We start from the raw sequence: 21,730 nt of genomic DNA, 5'->3' as shown, positions 1-21,730 counted from the left end.
TCTTTCTGTCATGAAGATTACAGATTATTTCAAGGGTAGGAAGCAATAAATACTGCAATTTTACTGATTTCTGATTACCTAATGAAAAGTGTTTCACTTTTCATGATTCAACTTCATAAGATAAAAAGATGACCCACAGGTGTAGTTTCCACTGGGTTTGGTTTGGATTTTTTTGCATTTAGGTGCTATAATATTACTTTTCCAGAGTGTAAAAACTGATGCATGACAACTATCTGAATGTTTAAGCAGATCAAGAGTTTGCTCTCAGAAGTCACAATGAAAAGACCCTCAGAGGTTTGCTTCCTCTGACTGTGCACTTGAACCTGCCCCTGGCAGAATCAACACTAGAAATGACTGAAACAGAGAAGATGATTCTTTTTTGTCACATAAAATGTAAAGGTAAACTTTAATAAAATCCAGGAACATATTTACCTTTGTACAAAGAAGTTAAAAAAATGCACAGTCATGTCATAACTATGTATAGTTTTTCATAAATGTCCAGTTTGCAATAAAGTGTATTTAGAAACAAAATCTTCCACCAGGTCTCCCTGCAACATCTTCATTGCTCGCCAGTGAATGCTCCCACAGTTTTCTGGTTTGCCTTGGGGATGACTCAGCTCCTCCTTGATATAATCCAGCCAGAGGTCTTTAAAAGAAAAATGAAAGTTCTGGTTAGATTTTGACTAGATATTACTTAACAAACATGGCAAGCCTAATTAGAAACTCTTTTTCTAAGTATCTTTGATAATGCAGTAGTGTTCACTTCGTGAAACAAAAATCTCCTTTGCACCTTGAGGAGCAAAAACCCTGGGTTCTACCCCAGCTGGAACAGTAATGTCTGCAGAAATAATGTAACAATAACTGAGCTGTGTACTTTCTTCAAATGAATATTGCAGAAATCTGGATTATAAATATATAGCTCCACACTGTTCATAAATCCAAATTAAAAGTGATACACATCTCTTACGCCAGCCAGTGTCTGAACATGATTTGCTCCTCATTGTGCTGAAGCCATCCCAGTGCCAATGACCCTGGGCTGACAGTGGAGGGTCCCTGCAGTGTCCTACTCTTAATGGCACAGAAGAAATAAGCTCCACTCTGCATGACAGCAAGCACAAGGGCAGAACAAACAGGTACCTTTTAAAATAGATGGAAATAAAAGAGGCAGCAGTGAATGAATGAATGAATAAATTAATAAATAATAAAAAATCCTCCTTACCAGTATTTGTTGAACCAAATTCCCTCAAGGCACGTTCATAGTATTCTCTCAGATTAAGCATTTTGCAGGATTCCTAAAAAAAGGAAGGTATTAAAAAGCCACTTATTTTGTACAGAAGTGAATCTGCAGCATGATTAGATTCTGACAAAAAAGAGAGTCATGGCAATTACACACACACACTGCTGAAGATTAGTTACCATGGAACTTGGGTTTGTATCACATCCTGTGAATCAGCTGCAGAGGACAAACATGAACTGATCACAGACTAACACCGCTACTCTGCTTCCTATTTAAATCCCAAATTAGAACTGTATTTTACAAATACAAAGCATTAATTGGATAGTCAAAAACTTACTTGCTCCTTTTCTATTTGGATCATCTTCCTGAAGAACTCAAGTGAAAATGGACGATTTTCACACAGGCTGAAATAAAATAAGTGACTTTAGACTTAAGGATTCTTAAGATATACCCTAGAATAATCCGGTTTGAAGGGTTTTTTGGTTTTTTTTACCTGGTGAAGAGTCTTTTAACTTTCTTATAACCACTGTTTCTGTAAGTCCAGTCAAGATACATTTCTTTCATAGTCACAGATTCAGCAGGCGTTGTGGCATGTAAGGATCTCTGCAAGTTAAAAAGGAAAAAACCCATCAAAATAAACAAAAAATAAACCTATCACATAACCTACAATTAAATGGCTCAATTAGGCATCTGACACAAAGGAGACCTCCTAAGTCTAAAACACATTTCTCCTTCAGTATTCCATATAGCTGGAACTGGCATTTCCATAAATCCCTTCATGCAGAGGGTTTCACAATACTCTACGAACAGCTGAATTCAAGCTCCCACCTGAAATACATGTTTTATGTGGTAAATGGGAGGAAAAAACACAACTCAACATGCCAGGCAAAGAGAAAATGTTTTGCCCTGCACTACTGAGGAAATCCATAGTGAGAATAAAGTCCTCATTCTGATCTTGACTTTTCTGTAAAAAGACTGATATTCACAGAAATTGGAAAATTCTCTTTTCCATGCTCAGATAAGAATCTGAAAACAGAGCAAATATTCTAGACCACAAAGTAGGAGTCCATCATTGGTTATGCTTACAAACATCCATATACCTCAGAACACGGGAATGACATTTGTGCCTATAACTCTATGTCCAACTGTTTTTTTAAAGGCTTGAAATTCTTTGATATCAACACATCCATGAAGGAACTTCAGTATAAAGCATTTGTTGCATGTTCCATCCACACACATTTTTCCATTTTATTGACACAGACATAAAAGCAGATTTTGATTAGCCAAGTACCTGGTAGAGAGCTTCTGTGTCCTCCTTGCTGTTTGTGCTCTCACTCCATTCCACCCAGAGGGTCCACAAAGGCAAAGTGCCCTACAAGGTCAGCAAACACATCAAATGGCTGAAATTCAGTGACTCTGATTTACAGAAACAGACAGCAACACAGCCATCAGGTTTTGCATTACCTGCCACAAAAAATACTCTTTGGACACAGCTCTTGGAAAGACAACTTTGAACTGAAATCACTTCTCATTTCCTTCCTCTCTTACAGGATAAATCATCCTTAGCTGGACAACTGTGTTGCCAGGGATGAGAACCAAGTTCTGCACCACTGAGCACTGCAGTACACAGAGGTGACTCCAAGAATGAAAAGGAAAGAAACCTTCTTGCTCCCTCACTCATTGTGCTCAGGGTTTGAAATGGAACAGAGCAGGAGAGGACACAGCTAATTCAAGGCTTGAAATACCACACAGGTGTATCAGACAGTGAAGAAAAGGAAACACATTTTTCGATTAAGACACAAACACCAGCTCGCTGCTAGGAGAATATGTAAAATGTCAACTGTAAGCATTCAGATTTCAAACATGTGAATTTTAAGTGAATTGACAATTCCCTAATACACCGGAATGCAATTTGCATGTGAAACATCAAGTTCTTATTTCTGACCTTAAAAATTGTTAAGGACTTTAAATGCCTTGTAAACAAAACAAAAACACACCAAAACCACAAACAAACAAACAAACAAAACCCACCCAAACACAAAAACCACAAAACAACCAGTCATCAGGGGTTTCTGGCCCAAGATAAATGCATTCAAGTCCATTATACCAGCACAGACCTTAGATTCCACGTGTTTAATGGCTTCTTCAAAACTCTGGGTCACATCATCCCTCTTCAGCTGGATCAGCACCTGCAGCCTCATCTGCCACATTTCCACAGAGTGGCTGAAGTGCCTGGTTGCAGCTTCTGCCACCTCCACAGCCCTCTCCGAGAGGTTGGAGTCCAGTAAGAGCTGAAGCTAAAACCCAGCAGATACAGCTTTGTTAAAAAACAGGGCTTTGAACCAAAATAGTTCATCTTTGTGTCTACTCAAAATGGCAAAAGTAGGCACACAAATAATGCAGGAAAGTCCCAGCATCTGTTTCTTCTGTGTCAGTTCTTACCCACTGCTTGTAGAGGGCTTCTGACAGCAAATTGGACTCATGGGCTTTGCTGAACACACTCAGTGTCCTCTCCAGCCTCTAGAACCAACAAAAAATAAAAAGAAAACAAGCATTATTCCTATAAATATACTAGATTCTAACATTCCAAGAAGCCCACTGGATTGTGTATCATGTCAGTGAATATCTAATTACACATTATGTGTCTAATGCTCTAGATACCTGCAAACATTCCAAGACAAAGTGGAAATCTGAGCATTTACTTCTCTTCCTTAAGGAGCAAAGAACAACGTTGCATTGTTCTTTTACTGTTATGCTAGGGAACCAAGCACCAAACTTTGCTCAGACTTATTTGCTTGAGTAATTTTAATACATCCACTTCTTGGAACAAGCAGAGGTTTGAAAGACCTGTCAGTGAAATTTTTGGATCCCCTTCAACCCAAACCATTCCACAATTCCATGATTAACAAGTCTGCAGTCTTAGCTTTTATCCAAAGAGGTCAGTGTACTTTACTGACAAGGCTAATTAATCAGGTCCAAGTTAATCAAGTCCAGACAGGACACCTGTAAGCCTAGCAATAAAAGTGATCCCCCCAGATGGAGATTAAGTTGTTTTTAATGATGGCTACAGGTAAGTATTTTTGATAAAATGTCAAAATACATTTGCTTCTTGTCTGAGCTATTACAAAAGTCAATAAAAATAGGGATGATTTGTTAGAATTATTTCCTAATAAATTTTACCTTTTGCTTTAATTCTTCACTGTTGGTTTTTCTGTTGTACCTCTCTAAGCAAAAAGTGATGTAGCATTTCCACATGTCCTCTGTAGAAGGAAAGGCATAGTATCACACTTCACAGAATCACAAGAATAACAACAAATATTTGTCTTTAAGAAATATAAAGATACAAGATGTGATACAAAGTGTTAATGCCAACGTTATTTTAAAATCTTGTATTACGAGAGAGGCCATAGATTTATAACATTACACTTTAAAATTACTCCCCAGTCCAAGCTGCAGGCAGTAACTCTTGGTAAAGAGCATCAAGCTCTTAGTTCAGCTGAGACTTTTAAAGATCCCTTCCAACCCAAACTATTCTTTGGCTTTAAAGGCTGTACAGCAGCAAGTTTGAGACCACTCCACAAACAGTCCCTTGGCCAGCTCCTTTACAAGTAAGACCAAGACCAGAGGCTGAGGCTGGATATTCACTCCTCTGGCAACTCAAAGCCATTTCTTACTCACAGCTGACCAGCAGCAGACACATTTTCAGTAAAGCCGTTAAGAGCATAAATACACTGGAAAATAACCCAAATAATACATAAAATAGATTCAAGAGGTAGCATCGAACTGCTTGCCTTCTCTTAGGTATGGCAGAGCCTGCCATCACCTTCAAGGCTTTTACAGGCTGCTCAAGCACCTGAAACAAATGTTAAAGTGCAGGCAGAACATTTCACCTGTTGGGACTGCTCTCACAGCTTCATCAAAGACTGCACAGCACCGTTCCTCTCTCTGGGCCATCTCTGAGGCTTTCTTCTGCTTTGTGCTGTGCTCTGCGGGCTGCAGGGACCCCAGCTCCAGCTCCCGGCGGGCCATGTAGTCCCATGTCAGGGGATCATCAGCATAGCTGGCCTGCAAACTGGACACAACATGCTTGTAACAGCCCACAGCCGCCAGTCCTTACCTGCAGGTATGTTTAGGAGGGTTGTTATATTGCTATAGAAATGGAGTTAATTGCTAAGCAACCAAATGCCAGGAAAAAAAAATTATTTTCCACAAGAGAAAGACAAAATATTAGCTTTTTAAAATATTACTTAATACGGATATTCTTCAGAAATAACATGAAACAGGGAGCTGTCAAGAAAGATCTTTTTTTTGAGAGAAACAACTGGAGAAACAAAAGATGCAAAAACCCCACCAAAGAACAGTAGGAAAATCCACAGTTCCGGCAATGAATTTACAGAAACTGAGGGCACTAATTATTCAGTGACAACTGTATTTTACCTAAATGTTCCTAGCAGCTTTTTAAAGCCCCTCCTGAAATTAGATACAAGTATCCTCTTCTAAAGATCATGCTTTTGGTTTTCTTAAAGGACTTCACATCAGCCTTAACACTATTTCTGTAGAGAAACAGACCTTAGTTCTGAAAATCCAGACAATGCACTGTAAGTTAGAGTTATAACTTAGGAGAACATGTTTCTTAAAAACCAAACCAAAATGAAATAAAAATACAACACAAAGCCACAACTCACCTTTCAAGGATTTCTTTTTGCAAATCTTGGGTAAAATCAAAGAGCTTTGCAATAGAGAGCACAGCCAGCTGGAACTCAACACCTACATTTCAAGAGAAGATAAAACTATCAAATGGAGTATTTGCTGAAGAATTCCTCGAGATATTACATTAATTGCACTTGGCATTTCTGTAGCTTGGTTCCACATGCAAATTTAATCAGCACCTCCTCTATTCCCTCACTTGACTCTGCCCTGAAAACACAAAATGCTCCACACTCAGGACAGATCTCTCCAAAGCTGTACAAAACAGATGTCCATGAATTGTGTCCATCTTGTGTCTCCACAACTTACCTTTGAAAATGCCAAGTGACATGACTGGACATAATCAGATCATTGTGAACGCCCACCAGCCATTACTCACTATTTTTAGGTGCTTACAAATCATTTGTATGCCTATTTTTTTCATGATTTCTCCAGAAAATTAAATTAAACTCTTTCTGAAATTTCCTCTAATGTTCTTTTTCCCCACTAATTTTCAATGTTCATTATTGTATTTTGCCCAGTATTCCAAAATAGCCCCATCTATCATGAGCAGTCAAAGATATCTGCTACTAGTTTGCAGTTATTTTACCCAATTCTCTCAATAAAATGGCTTATTTTTACCAAGCCTGCTTAATTTAAAATAATTTAGCCTGGTTTATTATTAGTCTGAATTCTAATTTTTTGCCACTCGTGGTAGCGGATTAGCTGTGATCTAATGTTCAGCAAAGTAAAAAAGTGTGCAACTCTGAACTCTCCTCCAGTTTTCTTTATTTAAACAATCAAGTTTTGGGGCTGTAACTCAGCACTAGGCCTCTTCAGCCTGAAAGCTGCTGTGCTGGAAGGGATGTCAGCCTGCAGGAAAGACATGCAATGAGAACTACCATTAATTTATACTCTGGCATTTAATAAATTCTGCTAAAAAAATGGTGTATCTGAAAAAAGGATCTCAGTGTGTGCACTGAAGCCAAGCCTATCAGCATTGCCTACAGCAGAATTGGGTTAAAGGTTACAATTTTCTTAGTGAATAAGTACAAGAAATGTTCATTCACCTTTAATTTTCTGAGAAGCATCCCTGTAGACTATGCGAGCCATCTCCCCATTGAGAATTTCTTCAGAGTAATTGAATTCCCCCTGAAATATCAAGCATATCATTGAAGAAATTATTGTCCTTTCTCAGCTAACATTTTTGCAAACTGGGAAGGAAAAATCAAAATATATAAATGTTTTTCTTCCTGCAAGTCTATTTTTATGTAACTTACACAAATCAACTATAAAGAAATCAGGTAGGAAGTTTGACTATTACTTTCCAGAAATTACTGTTAATTTTCTGACTGGGGAATGTAATAAAAGATTCTACAAATGCAAAAAAAAAAAAAAAAGTATGAAGTATTAAGAGCTGAGCATCAGCAAATACTTGAAAAGCTCCACACAGGTGCAGGACATGAACAAAAACTTCCTCTAAGCCATTGTCAAATAAACCATTAATCCAAAATTGAATTTCAACATGTAATCCACAAGCAGACAATATCTTTTAAGTAAGTTTAGCTGACCTACCAGGTCCATCTTTGCTTGTTCAAATTCCTTCTTCTCCTTCCTCTGTTTTTCAGCATGCATAAGCTCCATTCTGAAATACTGCAAGAGTGACAACAAAATGAAATTACTCTTTGGATAAATCATAAAAATCTAGGTCCACAAACAGGACAAAACAAGCTCTGAGAAGATACAGATTAGACTTTGACACATCCCACACATGTCCTAGAGCCTTGGTTTTTGAAGGTTTGTGCACCTACCACTATCTGCCCTGTGTATTTGCCCAGAAATTTCCAACAGGTAGCAATGATCATTTTTTAGTTATTCTTTAAACTTGCCCCCAAAGAAAATCAAGTTTCTCAACAAAGACTGGGGATGCCAGACTGAGCCTGACAACTGTGTCCTAGCAGAGCTTAACAGTACCTTAGAAAGGAATTTTGGGGTTGGTTTTTTACAATTTTTTACATTTTCCTGCCGATGGAAAAACAAGTTTCTCCAGCTGTCCCAGACAGATCTGGGAAACATGCTGAATTGATTTGCTCTGATTGAACAAGTAAGTGGTCATGGAAGAAAAACAGGAACTCACTTCTTGATAAAGTTTGGGGCACTCTGGGTGGAAGCGCAAAGCACGAAGGAACAAGTGCCTGGCACTTTCTGATGACAGCCGTGTCTCCATTTCCCACTTTGCTGCCATGATCCACAGTGCTGCAACAGGTGACACAAATAAATTTATTTAACCTCTCAACAAGAGCTCAGCCCCAGAGTAAGACTGATTAGCTCCCACGTAAAACTGTAAAGCAGACAGGCAGTTCCAGGAAGTTTAATCTGGTTTAGCTACAGATCTAATGATGCCTTCAAAAGCCAAAAGGCTGTCATGAGCAGCTGACATCTCTTGCTTCTCCACCTGAGAATTGGGCATTCTGACCTTCTTCACATCCCTTTATGACTGCTCAGCTCTGTCAGAGCCCTCCTCTGAAGCAGCAGCAAGGCAAAGAACAGAGAGTAGGAACTTCAGCCCAACAGCTTGAACTGAGATCTACAAGAACTTAAACCAACACCAGACAATCTATGCTGAGGCATTTATGCAGCACTCACCATTGAGCTATTTACCTGGTTTATTGGAATGAATGGCCAACATGGTAGAAAACACCTTACTGAGCTGATGTTTTGCGTTCTGTAAAAGAAGCAGTTTTGTTTCACCCCCTCTGGCACTGAACTGAACCCCCAGCACCAGAGTTTCAGTAGGAAAGGTTACAAGCTGTAGTACAATTGGTCAGAAAAAGATGCTTCTCTGCTACTTTATCTACAGTAGAAAGTTTCTCTTATTCACTCACTAGTGACCAGCATTTAAATGTCACCACATTAAAGTAGCATTACTCAAATTTCTGAACCACACAGCCAACACAAATGTTGCCAAGTCCCAAACCCATGATTTCACTGCCCTTTTCTGAGATAGAAACTGTATTTCCTTCATCACCTTCTTCAGTACAGAAATGACAACACTTGAATGCTGGTAATAATTAAAGTGTTGCATAGCTAAGTTTATCACGTACAAAACTGACAGAATTAGGCTTTTCACTGCAATAAATATTTGGAACAAAATCACAATTCACAGACAAGTGAATCACTCCCTCCAGAGAAGGTATAACCAATATCATGGTTCTCACAAACCAACTGGTATTCCAGATTTAATGCAGTCAGCCTCACCTTTCCCCTTGCATCGAATTTCATACTAATTCACTCTCAGTCAAACTGTACACTTACATACATCAGTGAAAATCCCAAGCAGCTCCAACAATACTATAAAAATTATTTCAGTATTAGAGCATGTAGCAGTAAAGTTTGTACCCCTATCTTTAAATCAAGTTTCAGATACGTGAATAAGCACCAGTCTCAACCAGGGTAAGATCAGGATTTGAAAACTCACCCACTGCTTGCAAAATGCAACATGGGAAAGCCAGAGCTGGACATCATCCTGTTGGAAATCAAAAGAAAAGAATCAACCTCACAATGCACAAAATCACTTGTACACTGACCAGCAAACAACACATCCTTGGTACAATGACCTGGCAAACAGAAAAAAAAAGAATTCTGAATCTCAGTACAAATAAACTTACTTTCCACTTCCCCGTAGCTCGGTTGAACAGGCTGTGGACTCTATGTAGAATAGAGTGCTCAATTTCATCCTTCTTGAACGAATAGCCAATGCGCTAGGAGGGAAACAAATACTAATTTTACTGCAATAGAAGATTTGGCATAAAGTATTCTGCACTCTTAACAGCTGACAAACTTACTGCTCTTCTTTTCTTGATCAGTTCCAGCAGATTAACTTCATACTAGAATAGGAAGAAAAAAACATTTAACAGCAAATGTGGAAACCCATAAGAACAAGGCAACAAAAAACTACATTAAGTTTGTCATAGATGATCAGGTGGACAATAAACATTACTGTCAGGAAAACATACGCAGCAGTTTCTGGCTGAGTCACTACATTTGTAAGACTTCTGGCCCTGCACAGGGCAGCCCAGCAATCCCACCTTAAAGCGTTGTCCAAACACTCCTGAGCTCTGTCAGGCTCCAGGCCAGGCCCATTCCCTGTGGAGCCTGCTCAGAGCCCGACCACCCCGTCAGGAACTGTCTCCTCTTACTGAACGCACTAATTCCCGTTAACTACACACACAGGGAACACGCTCCCCCTTTGCACACCAGGGGACGGGGGCTCTACATCCCGGGAGGGACAACAAACTACAGAAAGGTCACAGCACTGGAGAAGCCTGACCCAAACTCGGGCACCAGCTCCTGGCTACGCTTCCTGCTCTGGTGCCAGCAGCCGCTCAAGGATGAGCACCGGGGACCAGGTGAGGTGGGGGGCTCCGTTTTCAGACCTGTTTCCAGCGTGGATCACTACAAAACTACCCGGTCTAACTGAGATTTGCACCGAGATCTAAGTACCCGGGTGTGAGCTGGGTCTGCACCGAGAACCGCCCCGCTCTGCCGCTCGGTGAAGCCTACCTGGATGTAGTTAATGAAATCCTCCTTCCGCAGCGCTCTCCGCTGGATTTTGTACTCCAGAGCCGAGGCTTTCCTCAGGACAGCCCTGTGGGAACGGGAGGTCAGCGCCGGGGCGCTCCCGGCCGCGCCACGTGCGCTCACCCGGCCCGGCCCGGCCCGGCCCGGCTCGGCTCGGCCCGGCCCCGCTCACCGGATCTCCCTGCGCGTGAAGAGCCCGACCCGCTCCAGCTGCTCGAGCTCGGGGATGCGATCCTCCAGCCGCTGCTCGATGCGCTCTGCCATGGCCGCGGTGCTCCGGTGTGTCTGGCACGGCTCGGCCCGGCACGGCTCGGCTCGGCTTCCGCCCGCTGCCCGCGCCGCTTCCGCGGCCGCCGCGCCCTCTGCCGCCCCCTGCGCGGCTGGCGGGGCAGCGCCGCGGAGCGCCACGGGCTCGGTCGGGTCGGAAGGGAGCTCTGGAGACCGCCCGGCCCGACCTGCCTGCCCGGGGAGCGGCACGGCAGCACGGGACACCAGCGGGTTTGGAGTGTGTCCAGAGGGGGAGAGCCCGGCATCTCCAGGGCTCTGCCACACTCCACGGAAATAAATTCTTCCTCATGTTGAGCTGGGACTTCTTGTGTTTTAGTTTATGGTCATTGCTCCTTGTCCTGTCGCTGGACATGACCGAAAAGAGTGTGGCAGCATCCTCTTGGCACCAGCCTCGCAGGCAAACACGATGGCATCGGCCAGGCTCAGTGCTCCGGCACTTGGCTTCTTGGTGCGAGTGCTCCGGGACAAATGGCTCTTTGTCTCTTACTATGTTCTTTCCTTTATTCTTTCCACCTTCCACATTTTTAGTAAAAAATATCTGCTGGGAGGGTGGTGAGATAGTGGCACAGGTTGCCCAGAGAATATGTGGATTCCCCATTCCTGGAAGTGTTCAAGGTCAGGTTGGACAGGGCTTGCAGTAACCTGGCGGAGTGGATGGTGTCCCTGCCCACGGCTGATGGTTAGAACTACGTGATCTTTAAGGCCCCTTCCAACCCAGAACATTCCATGGGTCCGTGATTCTGAGAAAATTAACAATAAAACCAGGCAACAGTAAATTTTTGTTTCTTAAATTAGGGATGTTCCGGAAAATATGAATTGAGATGGGAGATAATTTATTGAGAAAATTGCTTAAATGCATATTATCCACAGCAGTATGTGCTGCTTATGCTTTGAGTTGTCACTGCTGTCACTGAGCTGGTCAGCCACAGAACCAGCCCCACATCCAAACCCACCCTGTCACAGCCACCGCTCCCTCCTGGGGGAAAAGGCACATGTTTGTCTCTGAAAAAAACAAGTACAAGGGGAAGAGGCAGCAGACTAAGGGCAAGAGGTCTTCTGGCACAGAATTAGTACATAACAGCAAAAAAAAAAAAAGTGAGTGGTTTTTTCCTTTAGAGTCAGAGGTTTTAACAGGTGTCGCCAAGTACAGAGCAAGTACCTGAGCAATCAACTTTTGTTAAAAACACAGGTAAGACTAAACACTTATAAGAACTATCAAGAACAGCAGTATTTTTTTTCACCTGCTGTGACTTGGATTTGTGGTGGTTTTTTTTTCAATTTTAGGACCACTTAGGAAAAACTAATTCTTAGTGGGACATGTTTAGCAACTTTTCATTCTGACAGGAAATAGTGACATGATTTTCCAAGAAGTACCCAAACAGAAAAGCTGCCAGGAAATGGAGAGGCACATCCAGTCACAAGACCAAGAAGCACAGACTGGTGCTGCATTCAGGAGTTGGTGGCCCAGGCAGCTCTGGATTGCAGCTGCCTCGTGCCAAGGGACCCGTTACCCATCCCACAAGGACAAGGAAAATTCCTGGTGGAGACTGTCCTCCTTGGAGACTTCCTTGTCCTGCACTGAATGTCCTCCACAGGTTGGAGGGGGATTGGCACGGCCGTCCCAGCACAGCCATCCCCTCTGGTGAGCCAGAGCCTGCAGGTCCTTGGCACCTAAAGTTGAGTGAGTTCACCTTCCACTGGGTTCAGCTTTCAGTAAAGCAGCACAGCAGTCCTCAGTGGTGGTGGAAGAGTGTGATTCATAATCACCAGTAACTTGTTAATTATATTAGGTTTCATATTTTGACATGCAGCAGCTCAAGCCGATTCTTGTGCAAGTCCACAGATTTTACTAAAATAGCCCTTGAGGAGAATGGCACTGGGCATCAAAAGTACCATTAGCACACCAAATGGCTGAGCAAGAGTGTGATTGGAATTACTACTGGATTACTTCACTTCATTAGAGTCTTTTTGCATCTGAGTGCATGATGTTATACTAAAAAGCATTCTGTACTTAGAGCTAATCTGTCATGGTGCATGTAGATCCCAATATGTAAATGACAACACTACATGCAGGGGAAGAGCTAGGAATTGAAAAGGTAAATGCCAGCCATTACCTGAAAACCTCTGGAAAATTCTATTTCTGTCTTCTTGCTCTCCTCTCTCTTCAACCATTCAGCTCTTCTTTGGCTGAAAATCAGCAGTAACTGGTTTTGGTGAGAGACACCAACATAAGCAACAGAGTCTTCTGAAACTTTGATTTGTTCTGTCAGTCTGTAAATACTGTTCTGTGATCAACCTCCAGTGTTCTGCCACCTGAAGTAGGTCAGGAACTTTGAAAGTCACCAAACCATCCGTAACTGTTTTAATGTAGATGATGGAGAAATGTGTGCACCCTCAGGGGCCACAGCAACCTCCACCTTGAACGTGCCTCCAGGAGAATTCAGCCCCAAGCACAGATCTACCAACAGGTCTGAGAGTTCCCCTCACACTGATAACAATGGGTGTCCAGCAAGGCCTCAGAGGGCATTAAATTTCTTGCTAGCACTTGTCAAAGCACCACAATATCATCCCATAGAAGCATATAGGCACAGCACAAACCACTCTGCAGGACCCATCACTGTGGGACTCAAAGGATCAAAGAATGGTGTGCACCAAAACAATAGACTCCCCAAGTTTCCAGTTTAGGGCCTGCTACTTCCCACTCAAAATCACAGAGTGAGTAACAATAAGATTTAAAATACTGAACTTCGTTGATGACCTCACTGGATTATTTACAAAAAAAAAAAAAAAATAGATCAAAATCCAATTGAAAACATTTTTTGTTCCGTCAGATATCCCTCCTTTCCTGTAGATGGAACAAGTACAAAAATAAAAATGCCTTTCCTTTTCTTCCCCCGGCAAAACAATCCTTAGAACAATTAACATAACGGACTGTCAAAAGTGCTCATACCAAAGTGACAAACGCTGTGAGTGGCAGGCAAGCCCAGCCCGACCCACCAGAACACTGCATGCTGGATTTGTCATGCAAATCAAAATGGAACCTGACATGCTCTTTGTTCATTTCCCTTTCATAAAATCTACTTTAAATGCCTCCCATGTGCCTTGTTTTGGAAGCTGACATTCCAAATGCATCAGTGCAAATTAAGGAGGGATCCATTACCAATAAAGACGTTGCGATACAGAGAGTTTCAACAAACCTTATTGGGAAAACTGGAGAAACAACTGCTGCAGGTGGCAATGCAGGGTCCCCAGTTTGCTGCTTTTATTCTCTTTAGAAAAACTCTATCAGTAAGTCCTTATGAAGAAGTTCTGGCAAGCTGTCACAGCTTAATATTTATAGATTATATCCGCAAGCAATGGGTACGTTGTGAATTAGCAATAATCACAGTGGTTTTCCTTCAAGTGTCCTTCAAGTCTATATTAAACCATTTAATGGTTAATGTGCATAAAACAAATATTTAAATTACAAATTGATTTATATCTATCTTTTAAATTTCTGCTCTTTTACCACCTGAGTGCAGAAACAATCACAGCTTTTTAGAAGATGCCCCCAGATGTACAGTATTTTACAATTAACGTGTACTTTATGAAAATGCCTTTTAAACAATGAGAGTAATGTTATGACCTCATGAAAATAATTGAGAAGCTTCCACTGACTTCAGTGGTTCATCCCTTCGGGATATATTTTTAACAAAGCCCTCAAAGCATTTACTGAGCATGTGAGACTTTGATTTAAAAATATATGAGCACATCTGTTAATAAAACAGTTTTGAATTTACTCTCAAAAATAGACTAACCCAAACGTTGGACTACATTAACTTCCTTCGTTTTGTAATTAAGATAATTTACATGATGATTTGGTTTCACCCCTGCCAAAACCAACAGTCAATCTGAATAACTGGTGGTTTCATCACTGCAATTCCACTCTGAGCATCCAAAAATTTAGATTTAGGACTTTGCAGTTGGTCAGTTGGACTGTTCCATACCAGCATTAATCCTGGTACATGTCGTAGACAGATGTTATTTTTTCCATTCTGATAGAAAAATGCCAGTCTTTGTCAGTGCATTGCTTTACTCTTGCAACTTGCTGGCATGGACCCTGCGACTTTAGATCTGAGTCCCTCCAGGAATTTCACTCACTCGCCCTTCTCTTTTTTCAGCTCTAAGTGGTAAAAAACCCCCAAACCAACAAATAAAAATATTTTCATTTAATGCCTTAATAGAACTATTATCTGATACTTTACATATCATCTCTTTTAAAAGGCAAAACCTTTACTTTCTTCTCTGCATTGGCTCTGAACTTGAATTTTTATAAATCAGCTTTTTCCTCCTACTCATTTTGAGGCATTCTGTTTTGCCCCAAGATCTGAACATCTATACACAGGGAATTTCCAGTGAAGGGGAATGATGCCTCTGGAATTGTTTTCTTGCCAGTTCACATCTGGCACTCAGTATAAGATCCATCTGCTTATTCAGGGTCTCCAGGGGCTTGCACAGTAGTGGCTCTGAGTGTGCCTTTTAATTTGATTTTGTCATTTGGCTGGTTGGTGAGTGGCTGACAGTCTGTCTGACTGCAGCAGGGCAGTTACAGCTAGTCACTCATCATGTCCTAGCTGCCAGTTCATAACCCAGTGGAATGCCAGTCACATTTCAACAATTTGAAACTATATCAGTCATCTCCCCTACATACCACCAAAATGTCAACACCACAAAATATATTGCTTAATTATCTTTAATTTAATTTATTTCTTGTCTGTGGCCAGAGGTCTGGAGAGCAGGGTCATGCTAAGCTTAATTTACCTCACTAACCTGTCTAAGTTTCGAAGGGTGGGTGAAATTGTGGCATGGCCTTGGGTGACCTGTGTCACAAGTAGCAATTTTGGGAAAGCTAGAACTTCCTCAGAGCAAAGCCTCATATCTTTTAAATGCAAGCATGTTGGTGCCAGCATCAATTGTACTGGTACAACAAAAAGCCTGCACTATACCACATACAGATTTATTTTTCCTTCCAAAAACTGGAATGAGGATTGGTCACAATTTGCCTCCTGCTATGTTTCTCACATCCTTCTACAGAGATGGTTTTAGCATGGTAAAAGTACTTTGAGCACAGTCATGACAACAACCAGTAAAAGTACTTCTGGAGTATGGATAATTCAGATTATAGTGTGCAGAATCATATCCTCCCATTCCAAAAACAAGATAAACCCTTGTAAAAGTGTTGTGAAGCAACCTCTGGCATATGAAACCCCAGATAACATGAAACCCCTGATAACTCTCCTATAAACATTTAGATAAGTTTTCCCATGTGTGAATTTTGTGTATCTGTGCTAACTGGTAAACACCCAGAACACAGTTTCTGCCCTGATCTTATCCTTTAAGTAACTGATGGTGATAAAATTCCAAATTCTCACTTTATTAATCTGTACTTGGTTTAGCCACAAAAGAAAGAATTGGTCCCTGTTAAAACTTATCCCTTACTTAAAGCTGAAATTAATTAGCTAACTCATTCAGTTGAGGTTTTATTTTACTGTCTATTGACATGTTCTTTGATCCTCCAATATTTTTCTTTTTGAGTGATTAAAGATTTCATTCTTGCACTGTCAACAGGCCTTTTGTTCAGAAACTTCTATTTACATCTGTAACTGACTTAATTCTCAGATCTTCCCAGCAGTTTCTCTTTGATCTCTGCATTTCGGAGTTTAATCATTAAGTTTGCATCTGAAGTGTTTCAGTTGCCATATCTTTCACAGTTTCCGGGACTCAATTAAGAGAACACAAATCCTGAAAGTTCACTTAGAATCATTTTTTGACAGTTTTGTGTATTACACATACTGCATCTCTGAAATTACAGCATGAACTAGAATGATTCCTAGTCCATTTTCATGCATTAAGTATTTAAATTTCAAGATCTGGCATGGATTTTTTCTGTGTAGTCACTATATTTCTGGTTTTACATTTTAATTATCTTAAGAGATGTCCTACCTTTCTAGAACAAATCGTTCTCATAGGGCCCAGACTTATCACAATGCTTTTGAAACAAGTAGTTTTATTTCACTATCTTGGTTCTAATGACAAACACTACTGCTAAAAAGCCACCAAGCAAAAATAAATCATTAACTGAAAATCAGGAAAAAAATTTCAGTGTAGAAGAGTAATGGAAAATACAGTAAAACATCACTAAGAGAACTCTAAGAAACAAGTCCTAAGCAATACTGATTGTTCTAACTATCACTGATTGTTCATGTGAAAGCAGAAGGCAGGTGACTCCCTGTTGCAAAACATCCTGTGCATTCACTTCCCACTCCCTGCAATAACTCAGACACACGAGCAACGTGCTGGCTGAAAGCTGGGCATTGTGGGTGCATTAAGATTCCCTGAGGGCCAAGTTCCTTGAGTGCTTTGCTCCTGGAATACATTTGAGCAGCTCTGTACAAAAGCAGTCCCAGCCAAACATGTGAATGAGAATCACAAGTGGCTGCTCTGTCGACCTCTCACACACAGGACATTCTACACTGGGGTTCCTCTGTGGGATTCCCTTTTGCCATGCTCCACAACGCTTCCCTCACAGCAAAGTTTATTTTCTCTTTGCTGAGTTCCCTGATTATTAAAGCAGAGCAGCACTGTACACTAAAATGCAGAGAAACCAGACTGAAACTGAGAACTTCCACCCCAAGAGCTGTGCAGTCCTGCTGCCCCAAATGCACCCAGTACTGCTCCTGGGCTGTACTCAGGGAGCTGGAACTGCCCTGTGCTCTTACCCACAAAGCTGGAATTGCTGTTACCCACAAAGCTGGAATTGCTCCCTTTCTCCAGGTGCAATATTATGTAGCCTCTGTTTACAAGAGTCTGGGAAAACACTTAGTGGGTGTTGACTTTTGTTTTCCAAGTACATAGGGAAAAGTAGCTTATGTAACAAGTTCCATGGGCTAATTACTGTTGATCTACATCAAATCAGACTGAAAATAAAAATATGAACTGAAAAATGAATTCATAACTATTGAAGGTGAAGTTAACTCAGCACCTAGTGAAGTTTATTTGTGTGAGTGAAAGAAAGGGGTGCCACTGCAATCGGTCTGGTTTTGGAGTACAGTGACACAGATGGGATCTCCCCATCTATGCAGGAGGTGGTTTTGTTTGTCTTGGTTCTGGAGCATTTGTGTGTCCTCACTTGTCTCATGGAAAGCCTGTGTTTGGGGACAGGGTGTGAGAGGGAGAACCTGGGTGCATGGAAACAAGAAGCAGCAAGGTTTGGATTTAACCAGAGAAGTGGAGTATGTAAATACTTTTCCATAATGGATGCCCTTGAATCCCACTGATCCTGTTCGTTAGCTCAAGGCCAAAATAAAAATCCAGAGGTACCCAGAACAGTCACTGAGGATTTGTTGTTCTCTACAACACCCTGAACACCCTAGTCCAGAGCCTTACCAGTGGGGAATAACAATTTTCCCTAATAAATACTGACTCTGGCTTTCATGATGGCCCAAATCTGGAACCAATCCTTAACAAAGACTGACAAAAAGTTTATATATTTAACTCATAAGCATTGTTTTGTTCCAAAGTTACATACAATATTAATTTCCCAGAAGATAAACTGATCTGTAGTAGTATTTAGTTAGCTACTAACAATCTATATAGACAGATCTATGTTTAAAGATGTGAGGAAAGCAGCATAAAAATACTGACAGAACCTTCATTTAGACTGAGTTCCAAATACACAAGTATTTATTTCTCCTTAAAAAAAAAAGAAAAAGAAGAAGAAGAAAAGACCTCTTGTGAATATTCTTGTGCTGAGACAGAGTAATTTGGAGGACTGGAAGCTGAAAAATTAAATAGTGTGGCCATAGGGGTACTACAGGCAACTAACAAAATGATGTAACTACGAAACAAAACAAAAATCCATAATGTGCTGTAAAATATGCATGTTCTTTTACATATATATCTGAAGGGGAAAAAGTCACTGCAGTTCTTCCACTAAAGATGACAGGAATGCTAGGCACAGACAGACTGCAAAAAGCCACAGGACAAAGAGATTTACATGTAGCACATGCTTTCAGTCTGCAGAAAACAAATCTGATCTTTTGGATATCAAATGCAAATCCCACTAACAGGATGTGAAAACAAGAATGGATTCACCATCTCAAGACTGAAAATCTGACATAGTATGAAAGCACCTCTGCCACCTACTTCTGCTTTCGTTTCAGGGTTTTGTTCCAACAGCACTCCTGGTTTGCCTTTGTTTCTTCCATTTATCATCCTAAATGCATTAAACTGCCTTTTTCCCCCCCCTACATTCTGTTAGGGTACTTTTATCTTTATGGCAAAAAGATACAGTATCATAATCTTCTGTTTTAATTTCACCTGTTTATGTCAATTTCAGGCAGGCACACTCTGTTTCACTGCATCTTTTTTAGACTACTTTATTAGAAAACACATCTTCAGTGTCATCTGCTAAATATGGCAAATTTTCTGTTACCTGATGTAGATGTACACAAGAAAAATATTTTAATGTTTTGGGTTTTAAAAAATGCATCTGTAAAATCTATAGGGGTCTGTGTTACCAGGCAGGTCAAGGACACAACAGTCTCACACCACGGCTCATTTCTTCTGAAGAAACTGTCATGATTTCCATCTTTCTAAAAGGAAATTATTTCTTTTTCTTGCTTCTAATTGTGCAAAATAAATAGAAGTTACTTGCTATTTTGTGCCCTGTGCTCTTTCTAGCCATCCATTCTGTGAAGCTCCAAATCTAGAATGAATCATAGAATCACAGAATGGTTTGGGTTGGAAAGGACCTTAAAGATCATCTCCTTTCAACTTGTGCCAGGGCAGGGACACCTTCCACTAGACCAGGTTGCTCCAAGCCTCATCCAGCCTGGCCTTGAACACTTCAGGGATGGGCAATGACATTTCAGAGTTTTTGAGGACGGTACCTCATGAATACTCTGTGCTTCTTAAGGACATGCGAACAGCCCAGGGCAGCAAATCTAAACAGGCTGAAAAAGGAAGAGACTCTTTACCAACTAAGGAAAACCGGCTGAAGCTCCCAAGGTGCTCCTGTTTGGCAGCCAGTCCTTCCTTTCCAGGGGGCTCAGGCACAGATGTGGAGCTGCACTGTGTTGTCTCACCCAAGAGGAGCCACAGCCCTGGTCCCTCTGTTCACAAGCAGACACAGCTCAGTGCCAGAGATTAATTGCTGAATTATCTTTTACTCCTGCTTGGAAGGTTGCCCTCTGTCTCCTTCCAGTTCTGAAATTCAGAAGCATGACCCACCAGAAGCAACAGAGGCTTGGAAGCAGTTGGGAGGAAACAGGAATAAATCAGGCAATAAACAACTTCCAAGGACTGAATTGCAGTTGTGCAGCATTGAGGAGCCTTTCTCGCACATATTTTAATACTGACAAATTTTGTCACTTGTAACAGGGTGTCACTGGCCTCAAGCTCAATCTCTGATCACCTAAAGATACCCATAATTTGGGATACTGCTGGTCTCTAGCCTCTGAGTCCAGCCTCCCAAACACCAGAAGCATCACCAGGAAGTCACAGGTATTATAAGCAAAGAAATTACACATAAAGTCCTCAAAAATGTGCAGTGCATCAAACACTGCTGCTGCCAGGAGTGAGAGACTGGCTTGAAATGAAATATTCAGTCACAACAAGTGGCTGTAGAGAAATTGAGTAGGAAATATAAGATGAAGAAGCTGGAGTACTAAGCAGAGACAATTATAAGCAGGATAAAATATTTAACAGTATTGTTTAGAGGAAGAAAACACAATGTAGATAATGAATTTATAAAAATGTAAGAAAATTAAGGCTGAAGCAAAATACTGAAAAACTTGCAAGTAAAACATCAGTGCCTGATGAGGGAAGGAGGAGGGAAAAAAAGATAAGGGAAGAAAGGATCTTTCCGGAGCAAACATGAAAGATAAATGGTACAGCAGAAAAAGCAAAAAGAGGGGGATAGTAATCAACAAAGACTTGTTTATTTGAATGTTTCGGGTGTGTATACATATATTTTCTTTAAACATGATCAGGTTAATAAGGGACAGATGAGACATCACTTTAGAATCTCCCTTTATTGATAATACAAGGCACATTTACAGCATGACTGACTTTTATATATGGTTCTTCTCTTATCACTAAGTTCATTTTTCTTAATGCTAGAAATTGGAAGATAAACGGAGATGGGGGGTGCCAGCACCTCAGCTGGATCTGGTATCAACTCAAGGCTGTATTTCAGACACAGACCATTCTTACCCTACCCTGTACAATTACCGGAGTTTTGCAGAGGAAAGCAAACAGAACGGAGCGGCTGCCGGAGCCTTTTGTGCGGGAGCCGCCGCGCCGCGATAAGGAGGCGATGAAATGGAGCCGCTGTTGAACTGCCCGCGGCCGGGCGGACTCGGCGCTCCCCACACGGAGCCGAGCCCCGAGCCCGGCCCCGGCAGCGCTTCCCCGGGACAGAGAGCTGATGGACCGGAGACTCTTCCAGCAGAACTCCCCGCGCCCATGGGCAGCTTCTTGTGCCTGCCTCTGTTCAAACCTCACGGCTAGTAAGGTTAAAGCCGCGGGCTAGCAGCAGGAGCCAGTGTAACCCCTTCCACCACAACGCCGAGACCCATTTTTACCTGAGCTTCTATTTTGACAAATACAGAAGCTCAGGTATACAGCTCCTGAGCTCTGCGGGCAGCGGAGCGGCTCCTCGGGCAAGAGGGGCATCAGCCACCTGTGCGGCCGCGGGGCAGCGGCGGTGGCACGGAGAGCCGGGGGGGCACGGAGAGCCGGGGGGGTGGCACGGAGAGCCGGGGGGGCACGGAGAGCCGGGGGGGGGCACGGAGAGCCGGGGGGGGGGCACGGAGAGCCGGGGCATCGGGACTGCCGGGGACCGGGCTAGCCAGGATTCGGGGGCTGCCGTGGCTCGGACCGGCCGGGGCTCTGGCC

The 21,730-nt window shown here is 41.9% G+C and overlaps 1 protein-coding gene across 1 annotated transcript; it reads right to left on the bottom strand.

Annotated features, from left to right (window-relative positions):
- Positions 1 to 372: 372 nt before the first annotated feature.
- Positions 373 to 10,849, bottom strand: UTP6 (UTP6 small subunit processome component). The gene is made up of 19 exons (XM_064395489.1): positions 10,677 to 10,849; positions 10,487 to 10,571; positions 9,769 to 9,810; positions 9,592 to 9,684; positions 9,402 to 9,449; positions 8,585 to 8,648; positions 8,061 to 8,179; positions 7,499 to 7,576; positions 6,994 to 7,075; positions 5,923 to 6,004; positions 5,128 to 5,309; positions 4,418 to 4,497; positions 3,680 to 3,757; positions 3,355 to 3,534; positions 2,529 to 2,609; positions 1,731 to 1,840; positions 1,575 to 1,641; positions 1,220 to 1,292; positions 373 to 646 (listed from the first exon to the last, which is right to left on the bottom strand). Exons 1-19 carry the CDS (start codon positions 10,766 to 10,768, stop codon positions 489 to 491), a joined length of 1,794 nt encoding a protein of 597 aa, XP_064251559.1. The 5' UTR covers positions 10,769 to 10,849; the 3' UTR covers positions 373 to 488.
- Positions 10,850 to 21,730: the final 10,881 nt, after the last annotated feature.

This window comes from Passer domesticus, chromosome 20 (genome assembly GCF_036417665.1).
Source record: "Passer domesticus isolate bPasDom1 chromosome 20, bPasDom1.hap1, whole genome shotgun sequence".
Taxonomy (NCBI): Eukaryota; Metazoa; Chordata; class Aves; order Passeriformes; family Passeridae; genus Passer; species Passer domesticus.
This window is presented reverse-complemented; position numbering and strand designations above follow the sequence as displayed.